General features: G+C 29.4%; 1 protein-coding gene across 1 annotated transcript; it reads left to right on the top strand.

The window, feature by feature from the left end:
* Positions 1-10,887: 10,887 nt before the first annotated feature.
* On the top strand, positions 10,888-14,098 carry LOC105119563 (scarecrow-like protein 21). The gene is made up of 2 exons (XM_011017711.1): positions 10,888-11,108; positions 11,974-14,098. The coding sequence occupies exon 2, from the start codon at positions 12,118-12,120 to the stop codon at positions 13,867-13,869; it is 1,752 nt and encodes a 583-aa protein (XP_011016013.1). The 5' UTR covers positions 10,888-11,108; positions 11,974-12,117; the 3' UTR covers positions 13,870-14,098.
* Positions 14,099-14,868: the final 770 nt, after the last annotated feature.

Raw genomic sequence — 14,868 nt, 5'->3', positions numbered from 1 at the left:
GGCAACCTTAGAGTTATTTTTGTGTTCAGAAGAGATCTAAAAATATAAGATTTATTATTTTTTTAATTTTTATTTTATTTTTACCGTGTGTGCGACAGGATTTTTTGTTATAAAACCAAAATATTAGAGAATCTAAGTCTTTTACAAAAATACAAGTAAAATTACTGAAATAAAATTACAATCTAAATTTTTTTTATATATAAAAAACATTGTTTATTCTTATGGTTGCTTCCATGTTATGGGTGAACATAGTTATTTATTTATTCGAAAGGTATTTGAAAATGTAGTAATAGTTCTTTTTTAAAATATTTTATTATTTGGAAATATAATATAATATAATATAATATTATTTTTTTATTTTTTAAAAATTATTTTTGATATAAAAAATACACAAAAAAATAATTTAATGCAAAGAAAAAATAATTAAAAAATTATTTTAAACTTAATTATGAATTTCAGATATGTTTTTATTGGTGGAACCCATCAATTAACTAAGTTCCAACTTAGTTTATCAAAAGCATCTTTTACATGTTTTTTTTTAAACTAAATAATTGTATAATTAACTTCAATTCTAATCACAATTCTAACCATATTTTTTATCAAATATTTTTAATATACTTTTTACTTAAACATCAACTTCAGTTATAATTTTAAAATAATGTAAATAATTCAATCAAACTCACTATAAAAAATAATTTTTTAAATTTTATTTTTTTTCAAATCATAACTATAACTATAAGAGCGAAATGAATACCAGAAGACATTCTAAATGCATAATAGAGTTTGATTATCCATTACCAAAACCACACAACAGAAAAAAGTTCTTATCTTTGATATGAATCAAGTCAAATTTCAAATTAATATATAAATGTAACCTAAAATTAATAAATATACTCAAAATCACACACTCGTAAACCCAAGAATGCAGCAAACTGAGAAAGTAAGCAAGTGATTTAACCTGAATTTCATGGGTGAAATGAACATAAGAGGATTTGAATGTGAAGATTTGTTTACTTTATTGCGCCTCCAAGGCGATGGAAACCGCAACTACAAAAGCCTCTAAACAAGTGAAAACCACTGGCCCATCCTAGTGTGGGCTATGAGAATTGTGTTGGGCCTTCTGATTGAGCTTTGAAATTTCCAAAGCAAAATGAATATGGGCTAAGGTTAATACTAACAGGCCCAACATAAAGTTAATGATTGTCACAGCAAAGGGGGGAGATATTTGAGACAAGTGATCTGTGTTTTTCTATTTATAAATGTGCCCTTCTCTTTTCTCAACGAGAGCAGACCTATGGTCGCCCACAGGACTACAAACCACCCTGGCCCTGGTATTATCTAGGGATAATCTTGTCTACTTTTCCGTGGACTGTGGAACTCCAACTTAAAAAATAATTTTATTTTTATATATTAATTAATTAATTAATTTAATCTAATTAAAAATAATATTTTAAAAAAAAACTAAATTAAAAAATTGACAAGTAAAAAGATTTTGGGTAACCCTCTCACTTTCAATATTGTAATCCTATAAACAATAGAGTATAACCTCCAATTACATAAAAGATGAAAAATAAAATTAAAAAAAATAAATTTATATAAAAAAATCAAGTAAATTAGAGTTAATTTTCTAAATCAAAGTTAATTTTTTAAATTTAGAACTCGTAAAATCTTATATTCAGGATCAATTAAGAAATTCAGTTCTCAATCAATTTAATTTTTAAAAAATAATTTTTTAAAAAAAAACTTAAGAAATTAAAAAAATATCAAAAAGCAATGTAGATCAAATTTAATAAGAAAAAAATGAAGGATGACTTTATAAAAAAATTAATTTAAAAAATTATTTCAAATAAAATATATAACAATAAAAAAAATAAAAACTAAATATGTAATTACCCTCAAATCATCTTGAATATAAACCAAAAAATGGTAGCAATACAAAATTAGCTCATGAAAATTAATTTAATTTTTTTTAATATAATTTAGTTATTTTATTGTATTATAAAAATAAAAAAACTAAGAAATGCATATGCACTAGTATAGTTATTTTTGCAAGGTATTAAATCATTTTACTATGTTAAAAACATGAAAGAATTGATTTTTCTTCTATTAATATTAATATGATAATAATCAATAAACTTTATTAAAAAGATTGTTTAACCCCAATGGCTAATTCATTAGTTTTCTATTGAAATAACAAAAATATCATTATATTATTATAGTAATTCATAATATTATGAGGTACTGTGTATAGTAAAACACCAATGTCCCTTAATGTTTTTTTTAATAATTATATGCACTTTAATCATTTATATATTTATCTGTCTTTCTTTTTCACACACTCAACTTGTCATTTTATTGATTTTTCATCACAGTTAAATTGTTTTTCTTGTCAAAAATATACATTGATAAATATATTTTTTAATTTTTTTATTATATAAAAATAAAATAAATTTAAAAAGAGTAATCTAACTTATGATTTTCAAAAATAGAGGGATTATCCTACAAAAGTTTTAAAAACAGAGGCTGAATCATATTTTACTAAATGAGTATAATAAGACTATATAAGAGCTTACAATTGTTCCACATAAAGTCGTATTTATTTTTTTTCATTTCAAAACAAAATACTATGATAAGTGACCAAGCTACGACCATCTCATGTCCCCACAAAATTCCATTTTTTAAAATCATGGATATGATTTTTTCAAAAAGTCAAATGAAAAAAATCTTTATTTTGACTCACATACTCGCTTGAATTAATCCATAAGTAACCAGTGGAGTCAACGGAGGCGCATCTACCATTGTCTGGTCCAAGGAAGGTCACGTGTCATTTCGAGAACCTGTGGATCTCATTAGTTAGAGTAAAAGCTTCACATGAATGCACGCCTTTTGCTCTCGTATGGATGTCTTACTCGGTGTTCACAAAATTTATAGTTAAATCAATTTTTATATTTAGAATATTTTGAGGATATAAAATTGAATTTTAAATGAAATTTATTTTTTAAAAAATTGTATAAAAGCAAATACAGGAAGAGACCATTTGATTTTCTACAATAATTCATTTTAAAATTATTATAAAAAAAATATTTTAAAAATAATTTTAACAACATTGCGGGGTGGCTCTCAGGTGCTAGTATGTACTGTGCAGCTTTTTCAAAATAAAAAAATCCCTATTAAAATGTTAAATTACATTATTACTCTCAATCAAACAAACAATTAACAAAATAAAACTCTAAAGCAAAAAATCATAATATCGAAGTAGATTTTCTAGATTTAAGGGTACATATATAATTCTACTATGCACTTACAATAAAAAAAAATACCTATATACCCTCACACAAAATTTCTATTTTTTTTACTCTCTTTGTTGTTTTTGTTTTACTTTAAAAATTAAAAATACTAAAATTCCCTCAAACAAACAATCAACTGTCATATTTTAAATTATTAGAATTAAAAATCATGATTTTTTATGAATTATTAGAACTAAAAAAATATTTTATTATAACACAAAGAAATGATTTATGACTTAAGAGCAAAATACCACTCTATATTACTAATTCAATTCATTTGTATTAATATCTCAAAAATAGAATTAAATATATTATTTAAACATAAAATTACAATGAACTGTCAATGTAAACAAGATGCCTGCTTTTCTTTTTAGAAAAGAATACAGCATTTTTTTTTGGAATGGTAGGGAAAATCATATAGTTTTGGCAACCATTGTTTGGATTGGTAGGGAAAATCAAGGGGTAATTAATTTGGTTGGTATTTGCAGGATCCCCCTTCTCTTGATAAATCTTTCTTGGCACTTTGAGGTTGAGTTCTTCAGCATTTTTTTGTCATTGAATGCACTTGAACACAAAAAGCTCGAGATATTTATTGATAAAACCAATTTAGCATTAAGGCAATGGTAGCATATCATTCTCACAATATGCATACATATGCGTAAGAACTTGTAAGCGTATTTCCAAGCAAGCAAATTGAGGGTCATCCATGAGAAAGTCGATTGGGCAGCTTAATTCCCTCACGATTGAGAGCTGGGACTGGATTTTGGTTGACTTTTGGGGCTACAATTGACGAGAATTCGTCTTGAGGATGTTGAATGTTCGCTGCTCTTTACTTCAAAACAGCGGCTGTCAAAATCTAATCCAAACTTGACAGAATTTAATTCAAATTTAATAGATATTAACCCAACTTGAATAAATAAATATATTTTAAACTTGATAAATAGTAGATAAAATATAAATATTATCAAGAATTAGACTTAAACTATGTATTTATATTATAAAAATATATATACTGTGGGCTACCATAAAGCTAGTGAGACCGGCAGGTCATTTTTATATCAACAATTTAATAGATGCATGCTCCTAAGCCCACACTCTGTGCTTGGCCTTATCCTCTCGATAATGCCAAGATCAGAATGCATTCCATTCATCAAATACTTGTCGTCTAATTAATTATCAAATAGAGGAAACAAATGCATTTTCCACCAGCTAAGGAAACGCCGTCCATGGGAATCCTTTTTTGAATGTGTTTCGCAAGAAAAATAAAAAGAAATTGCCTCTCATCCCTCCTGTCAATCACACATGACATGGATGTTGAATGACGGAAAACATGACGGTTTGTTTTTTTTTCCCTTGCACTTTCCCTGTGTTTTTGTTAAATTAGAAATGATACATGATTCACATGAAAATCTTGAATGATAAATTTAGAGTTTTTTTTCTTTTTTTAAAAAAATCAAGCTGAAAAAAATAGGCAATATAATTAATATTTTTCTCTAATTAAAAAAATATATCTCTTTTATATTATAAATATCCCAGCAAACTATACATTAAAAATACATTATCTTATGTTGATTAATCTTTTGAGTCATGGGTGATGTCTTCTTCTTCCTTTTTTTTAAAAAAAATTATGTACCTTTGTTTTCTGGGATTTGAACCCCCTTTCACTTTTGCTAGCTGGTCTTGTACGCGGTGCTGTGAACGCGTGTCCTGGGAGGTCAAATCAGTCAAAGAGCTAGAATGGTTATTACAACGTGTCAGCGTGTGATCTTCATAGGGGTCACTGATGACGTGGCCTGTCGAAACCTTTTTCGCTGGCTTAATTAATTAACACGGCTAGCTAATATATAATATATAATAGGCCACGCACTTGTCACGTCGTCGTTGGACCAGGTTTGCGCTCCGCTGGTCTTTCTTCCCGTGTTCGACGTAAGACCCAGTCTCGTATCTTCATCGCGTGAATACTACTCGAGAAGGGTCACCCAAAACACATAATTGTGTGCTCGAAGATTAGCCCGCAGTGCCGGTTGTCTTAAACTTTTTTTCACGTTAAAGAAATCTATACGTTATTAAACTTTTTTAAGTAGAAAAAAAATTAAATTATATAAAAATTAACATAATATAACTTAATTATTTTTTAATGGATTTAAAGATAATTTAAATAAATAATAAAAATATAATTTGATTCAAAATAAATATTTAAGGTGAGATTTTTTAATAAACATTAAGATGACAATACATTAGATCGATTTGATTCAACCTAATTGAACTTACATATTTGTATACTGATTCATGAGATCATAATAATCCCATGAAAAATAAATCAAAATAAATTGTAAAGTTTAATTTTTAATAAAATTAATGTTGAATGATGAAATTGAAAAAAAATAATTTAAAAAAATAAAAAAATAACCTGAGTTAACCTATATTAACTTATCAAATCCACGACCCAAGTCGTGAGATTGAGATAACCTAATAAAAAAAATTAAAACAAATTATTAAACACAATTTCCAATCAACCTAGTGTTGAAAAATAAAATAAAAAAAAACTGATTAAAAAAAACAAAAAATGACTTGAGCAAACCAGGATTAATATGCTAAACTTATTACCCAAGTCGCGAGATAGAGATAACCTCGTAAAAAATAAATTAAGATATATTATAAAGTATAATTTCCATTCAAGTACAAAAAAATCGAGTCAACCGAATTAATTCAACAAACTCACGATTTAGATTATGGATTTGAGATAATCTTATTAAAAGTAAATTAAAAAAAAATCCCAATCCCCAATAAACTTAACGTTTAAATATGTAATTGAAATTGAAAAAAAAAACATAAATTAGATAAAAAGAAGTAGAATAAAACACTATTTTAGTAAATATTGTTAATTTAGTGAAGGAAGAAAGAAACATAAATCTCCCTCTTTTATTTTTTTTTGTTAATTTAAATTTCAATTGTAATTATTGGTTTGTAAATTAAAAATGTCTTGTATATTTATTTGTAGAGAAATTTTATTAGGCAAGTCTGCTCGCCATTATTTTAGTGATATAATGAACTAAATAATCTTGTATGGGATCCTTTTAGAAATATTATTATTATTCTCTTTATTTCAAAATGATTCTCTTGTTTTTTTTTCTTTAATTGATTGTTTATTCTAAATATTAAGTTAGCATATCATTGGTCTAGTTTGAATTAATTTGTTTTTTAATATAAAAAAATCTAGGTGTTGCTAATATTTTTTTAAGTAGAAAAAATTAAATCAAGTGAGAATTAATCTGACGTGACTTAGTCTCTTTCGCGGGTCTAAATAAAACATGTATGACCGATGAAAATATAGTCTAGCTCAAAATAAATATTTATTTATATAAACATTGAGATGACAATATATTAGTTCAATTCGGGTTAACCCGAGTTAATATGTTAAACCATATATTGAGTCATGAGACTATGATAACCTTGTAGAAAACAAATCAAAATAAATTAATTTTTTAAAAAACCTAATGATGTTGAATGATGAAATTGAAAAATAAGATCAATTAAAAAAGATAAAAAAATAATTTGAGTCAACTTGTCAAATCCATAACTCAAGTTATGAGATCAAGATAACTTAACAAGAAAAAAATCAAAATAAATTATGAAACTCAATTCTCAATCGACTTGTGTAGAAAGATAAAATTAAAAAAATCAATTAAAAAATGATATAATAAAATGACTCGAATTAACTAGAATTAACCCACCAAACCAGTAATCCAAGCAATGAAACGGGAGATAATCTTATAAAAAACAAATTATTTAATGAATTATTATGTTGGAAATTATATCATGTTTTCTTCTTCCACCTAACTTTTGAGTTGAGACCCATAAACTCACATTATTTATATTTTCATAATATTAATTAAAATTCTTATTTTATTTCTAAAAACACTTGTTATTACTCATTATTCTTTAAACCCATACCAAACACACTTTCGTCTTCCAGTAAGTAATTTCGAGATTCAACGATCATGATTGTCAACTCCACCTCTCTTTTTCTTGGAGATGCATAGCAAGCAAGTCAAAGACAAATGGTGCCCAATTTGTATTCACTAAAAGTCATAACAATGAATAAGTTTCATACTTCCTAACATGGTGATGTCACTATCCGAATTTAATACCATCCCATCTAAAAACAATAGTTACCAATAAAAGTCAAGATCTTGATTCATTAAATTGTTAAAATATATCTATAAAAAAAGAAAAACACAAATATTTATTATATTATCTTTATTTTCAGCAATCCACAGTCAATTTTGAAGACACATCAATGCATCTAAATTCATTGAATGGAGTCTTGCTCACCACTCTATTACTAATGCTAGAAATAGACTCTAAAACAACAATAAATTCAAGTAAAGCCAATAAATCTCTAGTCATGTATTGGAAGATTGGATATTTACTAGCTTGAACCTTCCACCATGACAAGATATCAAAGTCATTCCTTATTTGCAAAACCTCCCTATTTCCATAATGATACAATTCGGTCATAAGATGTGAATATAAGCACAAATTATTAAATATCAAAGAATTAGCTTATAATTTATCCTTCAACTCATGTATTAAAAAATTATTTATTGTCCAATTTTTTCATTGCAATAATCAAGGAGTTAGCATCAACATTTTAATCCATAAAAAATCAAACAAAACTTTCAATTAAACTCATAAAATTGTCATTTAATAGCCTATAATTTCAAAAGCTATTCACAGATAATACAAAGAAACTGAATAATTAGGGGCTAAATATATAGTCTTACTTTATGAATTTCTCCTAAATTACTAAGGATAAATTAACTAACGTAGGACTTAAATCCATTTTCATAATGTACACCGAATTAGGAAGACTGGTTAGTACTTCATACCAATGATGTTAATGACTCAGAAATAACGCGTAATTAATTGTTTGATTACAAAAACAGCTCATACATTTTTACATTCAAATGAAAAGGCAGACATAATTATTGAACCCTAATTAAATCTTCACTAGAATCTTAACTAGAAATGTGGCTCGAGTTGCGTTGTAGATTAATTTTTTTATATAAAAAATATTAAAAAAAATTAGATTTAAAAGTGTTAGATTTTTCTGCAAAACTTGTTAGGTTTTTCTGCAAAACTATACTAAGTATTGAGTTTGTTTGCAATGGCTGATCCAAAAATAATATTTATAATATTAATAATAATATTAAACTTGCATGATTCAAGTTTAAGTGAGTTTGATTGTAACACCATATCCGAAGCCTTGGATATGAGTCTGATTATAAGGTTGTGTCATAAAAATATAATAATTAAAAAATATTAATAAAACAAAGCATTATTCCAATAAATAGTGCTTTGCAAGGAGGGCTACAGTAACATCATCTCATGAAATCACAATAATTTTATGAACAGTAAACAAAACAAATCATAAAGTTTAATTTTTCATCAAATCAATATTAAAAAATAAAATTGAAAGACAAAACTATTTAAGAAAAAAAGAAGAAAATATAAATCAATTAGTTTAATCCATCAAATTAGGTTAACCCATCATTATTTATTTGCACAGTGTAATCCATAGTGAAAGGTTGATATATTTTAGTTATAGTTATAATATTAAAAAATAAAATTGGAAGGAAAAACTAATGAAGAAAAAGAAACAGAAAATATGAATTAACTAAGTTAACCCGTCAAATCAGGTAAACTCATCAAACCTGAGATTCATGTCACAAGAGTGTGATAACTAAATAGAAAAAAAATTAATATTAATGACTTAAATTAAATAAAAAAAAGATTAATTATGAAACAAAGAAAAAAACCTATAGGTAGAAAAAACTCATAAAAAATAAAAAAAAATTGAATTAATTAGGCTAACCTATCAAATCTGAAATCTTTGTTATGAAAATTTGATAAGTGAATAGAAAAAAACTTATTATTAACAAACTAAATTAAATAAAAAAATATCAGCCTTTTTATCATGGACTACACTGTGCAGTCCATAGTAAAAGGTTGATACCTTTTGGTTATAGTTAATTACATTATTAAAAGATGAAATTGAAAAAAAAATTAATGAAGAAAAAATAAATTTAAATCAACTAGATTAACCTGTCAAACTTAGAATTCATGTCATAAAAGTGTAATATAACTAAATAGAAAATAATTAATATTAATGAACTAAATTAAACAAAAAAATTAATGAAAAAGAAAAAAACAAAGAGAAAAAACCTACAAGAAAAAAAAACTAAAGAAGAAAAAGTAAAAAAATCTGAATTAACCAAGTTAACCCGTCAAATCTGGAATCCGTGTTATGAAAGTTTGATAACTAAATGGAAAAAAAATTTAATATTAACAAACTAAATTTATAAAAATTAATGAAACAAACAAAAAAAAGAAAAAAGCAAAAAAAAAACTATCAAACCAAAAAGGGATTAATCTAAAAGAAAAAAAACTAAGAAAAAAAAAACTTACATAAAGTAAAAAATAATGAAGAAAAAGAAAACAATAATATGAATTAACTAAGTTAACCTTTTAAACTAGGTTAACTAGTCAAATTTGAAATTCATATTATAAAAGTTTGATAACTCAATAGGAAAAAAAATAATTTACAGGTTAAACCAGAATTAGCTGGTTTAACCCATTAAACCCACGATCCGTACCATAAAAGTTTGATAACTAAATAAAAAAAATTAACTTTAACAAACTAAATAAAAAAAAATTAATTAAAAAGAAAAAACAAAGGAAAAAAACCTATAGGAAGAAAAAAATAAGAAGAAAAAAAATCTAAAAAAACTGAATTAATCTGTAAAATTAGATTAACCTATCAAACTTAGGATTATTGAAAAAAACAGAGTAAAAAAAAATTTAAAATCATCCATTTTTTACTATATCGTACAGCTTATCGTAAAAAACATAAAAACTTAATATTTTATTATAGATTATATTGTATAATGTATAGTGAAATACTAAAATATTTTAGTTATAATTAATACTAAACTGTTTTAGTTATGGTTATATGGAATAAATTATTGAACTCCAAATCTTTTCTATATAATTAATTAAATAATACCCTTTAAAAAAATTATGGACAAGTTAAGAAAATACTTCGAGGCTTGGCAAGAAGTAACATTAGCTACCTCTATCAATTACCCTATAATGCGACTCAATCTTTTTTTTTTTTTATAGTGCTTTACTTTTTAATTTTTTTTAATGATAATAATTTTAAAAAATATCTAAAAATATCACTTGAATATTTTTTAATTAAAAAATATTTGTTCGAAAATATCAATTATGTGTCATATAACTTGTTGGCTAGGCTAGAACAAGGATTCCCACGTTTTCAGTCATCGGGTGGGTCAGCGCAGTCAAGAATGCAGAGGTCATGTAAGAAAAACCAAAGAATGTTCTACGTAGGTGTAACGAATGGTCGGCGAGATTAACCGTTAACAATCTCTCACTCCGTCAATCAACGACCCCACCTTCAAATGTAAACCTATTAGAACCACTCAGTGACGTTAAATTCCGTATAAAACCCCGTTTCCTCCCCCTCCCCCTCCCCTCTATATATACTACTGAAGATTGGCTGTCTTTGGAATTCCTGTAAAAAACCAAACCAAACCTGAAAACCCATCATAGAAAACTACGAAGAAAACAAAGTCAAATAGAAATTCAAAAAAAAATCAAACACCAATTCTTTGATTCTTTTCTTTCCCAGAAAGTTAGTTTCTTTATTGTTTCATTTCTTCGATACAGTTTTGTTTTCGAGTATTATACTGGTTTTTCAAGATTGGAACTTTGAAGATTTTTGGGTTTGTTTTCCCGGTAAGTTAACCCCTCTTTTTTTGATATTTGATTCAGTTTTATGTCTTTTCTGTTTCGTTTTTGTGTGATAAGTGAAGGGTTTTCTTTGAAGCCTTGCAGTGCTGTTTGTTCTATAGTTGCTTATACCTTGGACTCTGTTTCTTTGAGTGATCTACGATTGTTTAAATAAATTGTTGATTTTACATGATGCTATTTTCTATTTTTTTTGGTCCAATAAGGAGTCACAGAGGTTAATTTCCTGTTCAGTTCTTTGTTTTTTTTTTTTTAAGAGCAAATTGTAGTTTCTCTTGCCTTTCTTAGAGAAGAATTCTTACTTCTTTTTTGTTGAATTAGTTCCTTGTTTTTATTACATGTTTAGATTTAGATTGATTGAGTTGATACAAAGCAGATTTTAGAAGCAAATTCCTGGTGCGTATTTGGTAACTGAAAATTTAACATGTTGTAGTTTTTGTGGATTTATTACGTCTTTGGTTTGGTAATTTGAAAAGTATTTCACTTTCCTATATGGTCTTGAAGATGGTAAAGAAATTGGTGACGACCCTGTATTTGGTTACTGATTGATTCTGCAAGAGTACAGGGTTCAGCAAGAAAGTTTGAATGTTCTTCCTACATGTAGGAAATAAGGGACTGGACGTCGATAGAAATGCCTGAGTTATATTATGGATGTTGATAATGAAATCCTTTTGTTTTATTGCCTTTTGCTTCAATATTGATTGTGTCTGGATTTTCCTTGAAGATTTTTGTCATGATCTCTCTCTGATGTTTTCTTGTACCTTGCTTTAGAGTTTTGATTAACATGGAGTTATCTTGTAACTGAAATAAGACTGACTTGTATGTTCATTTTGGTTCCTTTTGTTTTTGCCAGGCTGATACATATTTGTTTTACCTAAGATAAACAAGTTTGAGTTCTAAGAAGAGGGTTGTAAAGCTGCCTTTAATTGTTTACAACAGAGCCTAGCCAATCACTTTCTGTCTTGCTAGTAGAACAACTGATGCTAAACGTGTAGGTATGGAATCGCACCAGTATTTTGGATACGGTGTCACTGGTGCGGGCCTATCCTACTCATCTTCTTATCCGTCTGTTCCTTCTATACCTAATAGGTTGTTTGGCTCATTGAAATTTGATATAGGAAATTCACCCAGCTCACCCTTCTATACTCAATTTGAGTGTGATACATACACTGCTACATTAAGTGACAGTCAGGAGTGCTACAGCTCCACAGATAATCTCTCAGGTGTTAGTCCTTCTCGTAACTCTTCTCTTGAATCCAACAGTTATTTTAATAGGCCAAGCCCTTCTGTGGACTGTAGACTAGAAAGTCTACAGCTCTTTTCTGGTGGCACTTCGTCGTTGCAAGATGCAAGTTCTAGCCAGAACATAAAACACGCGTTGCAGGAATTGGAGACTGCTCTTATGGGGCCAGATGATGACGAAGATCTGAACACGTCAAATGCTTCTCTGGGGGAAAGTAGCAGGCCACAGACATCAGATCAGAAACCTAGGGCCTGGCGCCAGGGTTCTCATGTTATTCAGAATCAGACATCTTTTGTTTCAAGGCAGAGGCAGTTGGGTGAAGGTGCTCATGTCGAGAAACGCCAAAAGTCAATGGAAGAAGTGCCTTTGCATGGTATTCCACCTGGGGATCTGAAGCAGCTGTTGATTGCATGCGCTAAAGCTCTTGCCGAAAACAACGTGAGTGCTTTTGATAAGTTGACTGAGAATGCCAGAAGTGTGGTGTCAATCAGTGGGGAACCAATCCAGCGTCTTGGTGCATACTTGATTGAGGGATTGGTAGCAAGGAAGGAGTCATCAGGCGCTAATATTTATCGTACCCTTAAGTGCAGGGAGCCTGAAGGCAAGGACTTGCTGTCTTACATGCACATCTTGTACGAAATCTGTCCATACCTGAAGTTTGGTTACATGGCAGCCAATGGAGCCATTGCTGAAGCATGCAGAAATGAGGACCGCATCCATATAATAGACTTCCAAATTGCTCAGGGAACACAGTGGATGACTCTCCTTCAAGCTCTTGCAGCCAGACCAGGTGGTGCTCCACATGTGCGTATTACAGGTATTGACGATCCTGTTTCTAAATATGCCCGTGGGGGTGGATTAGAGGCAGTTGCGGGACGGTTGAGTGCAATTTCTGAGAAATTTAATATCCCTGTAGAGTTTCATGGGGTACCAGTTTTTGCTCCAGACGTGACAAAGGAAATGCTTGACGTTAGGCCTGGAGAGGCTCTAGCTGTAAACTTTCCCTTGCAGCTCCACCACACTCCTGATGAAAGTGTTGATGTGAACAACCCAAGAGATGGGCTGCTTCGTATGATCAAATCATTCAATCCCAAGGTAGTCACTTTGGTGGAGCAAGAATCAAATACAAACACAACCCCTTTCGTCACTCGGTTTGTAGAAACTCTAAACTATTACTTGGCAATGTTTGAATCCATTGATGTGACGCTGCCAAGGGATCGAAAGGAGCGTATTAGTGTGGAGCAGCATTGTCTAGCCAGGGATATGGTAAATGTCATTGCATGTGAGGGGAAGGAGAGGGTGGAGCGCCACGAGCTCTTTCGCAAGTGGAAGTCTAGATTCATGATGGCAGGTTTCCAGCAATACCCTTTGAGTACTTATGTGAACTCTGTGATAAAGAGCCTGCTGAGGACTTACTCAGAGCACTATACATTGGTGGAAAAGGATGGAGCTATGCTGTTGGGATGGAAAGATAGGAATTTGATATCTGCTTCTGCCTGGTATTGATATCGGAGGAGATGAAGGTTGGATTTACTATATAGCTGTATTAACTACGTGTACTTTTCATAGGTGGGAATGGTGCGTGCCCCTTTTTAGGAGAGTTGTAAAACTGTAAGGTCATCAGCAGATAGGTTTTTGTAATATTTGTATGTCATAGTCAATGTAATTCTATTGCATACTTCAAAATTGAATAACATTCTCTTCCTATATAGAGCTGACACTATACCAATGTTCTTGTTGAGGATGCGGCCTGTTTCCCTCTTTTTGTTAACAATTGTGATTCATGCATCTTTCTGTATTTCATCAGGTCACAGAGGGTGAAATCTTTGTCCAGCCCTTTTGTAACTTGATGCCGAATGAACTTGTCACACTGCCATCCATTTTCTAACCATCTCTATGTTAGCGCTCTCAGTCTCAGGCAATATACCTAACAAATCCAAGTTGAAATGGACATGAATCTGGTGATTTTGTCTGCACACAGGCTGGTCAATCTCAGTAGTATATCTGGCCACTTGTTATCATTATATCTTCATGATGCGAAAACAACCAAGAAGAAATACATCTCATGATCACAAGGGATTGGGCTTAGTGCATCTGACCTCGGTACTTTCAATTTTGGTCGTCTAAATCCCTTTCTCAATGGACCTGTCATGTTAGCCATTTTCTGGCAGTTTACAAGCCACATAATCAAGTAATTTACTAATAATAATAATTGATTTGAACATAGCTAGTCTCTGACCTAGAAGTTATCTTCATGTTTGAGCCGAGTGCGTATTGCAAACATGTCAGATACATTGGTGAGAAGCTCAAGTTCTTCATCTGGGTCACCATGTTCAGTCTTTGATTTTCCTCATGCATGGTTCTATTTTTTACCATGTCTCTTCGAGGGAGATTATTATAGAGGCTAGATTCATGCACCGGAATGTTATTGTATGATTGATTGGTACACTGGATCACTATAATGAACCCTTATAATATGATTAGTTTGGACGCGACCGATAAGTC

The sequence above is a fragment of the Populus euphratica genome, unplaced genomic scaffold (assembly GCF_000495115.2).
Source record: "Populus euphratica unplaced genomic scaffold, PopEup_1.0 scaffold3111.1, whole genome shotgun sequence".
NCBI classification, from domain to species: domain Eukaryota; kingdom Viridiplantae; phylum Streptophyta; class Magnoliopsida; order Malpighiales; family Salicaceae; genus Populus; species Populus euphratica.
The sequence above is the reverse complement of the archived record's forward strand: the minus strand, read 5'-3'. Positions and strand labels throughout refer to the sequence as shown.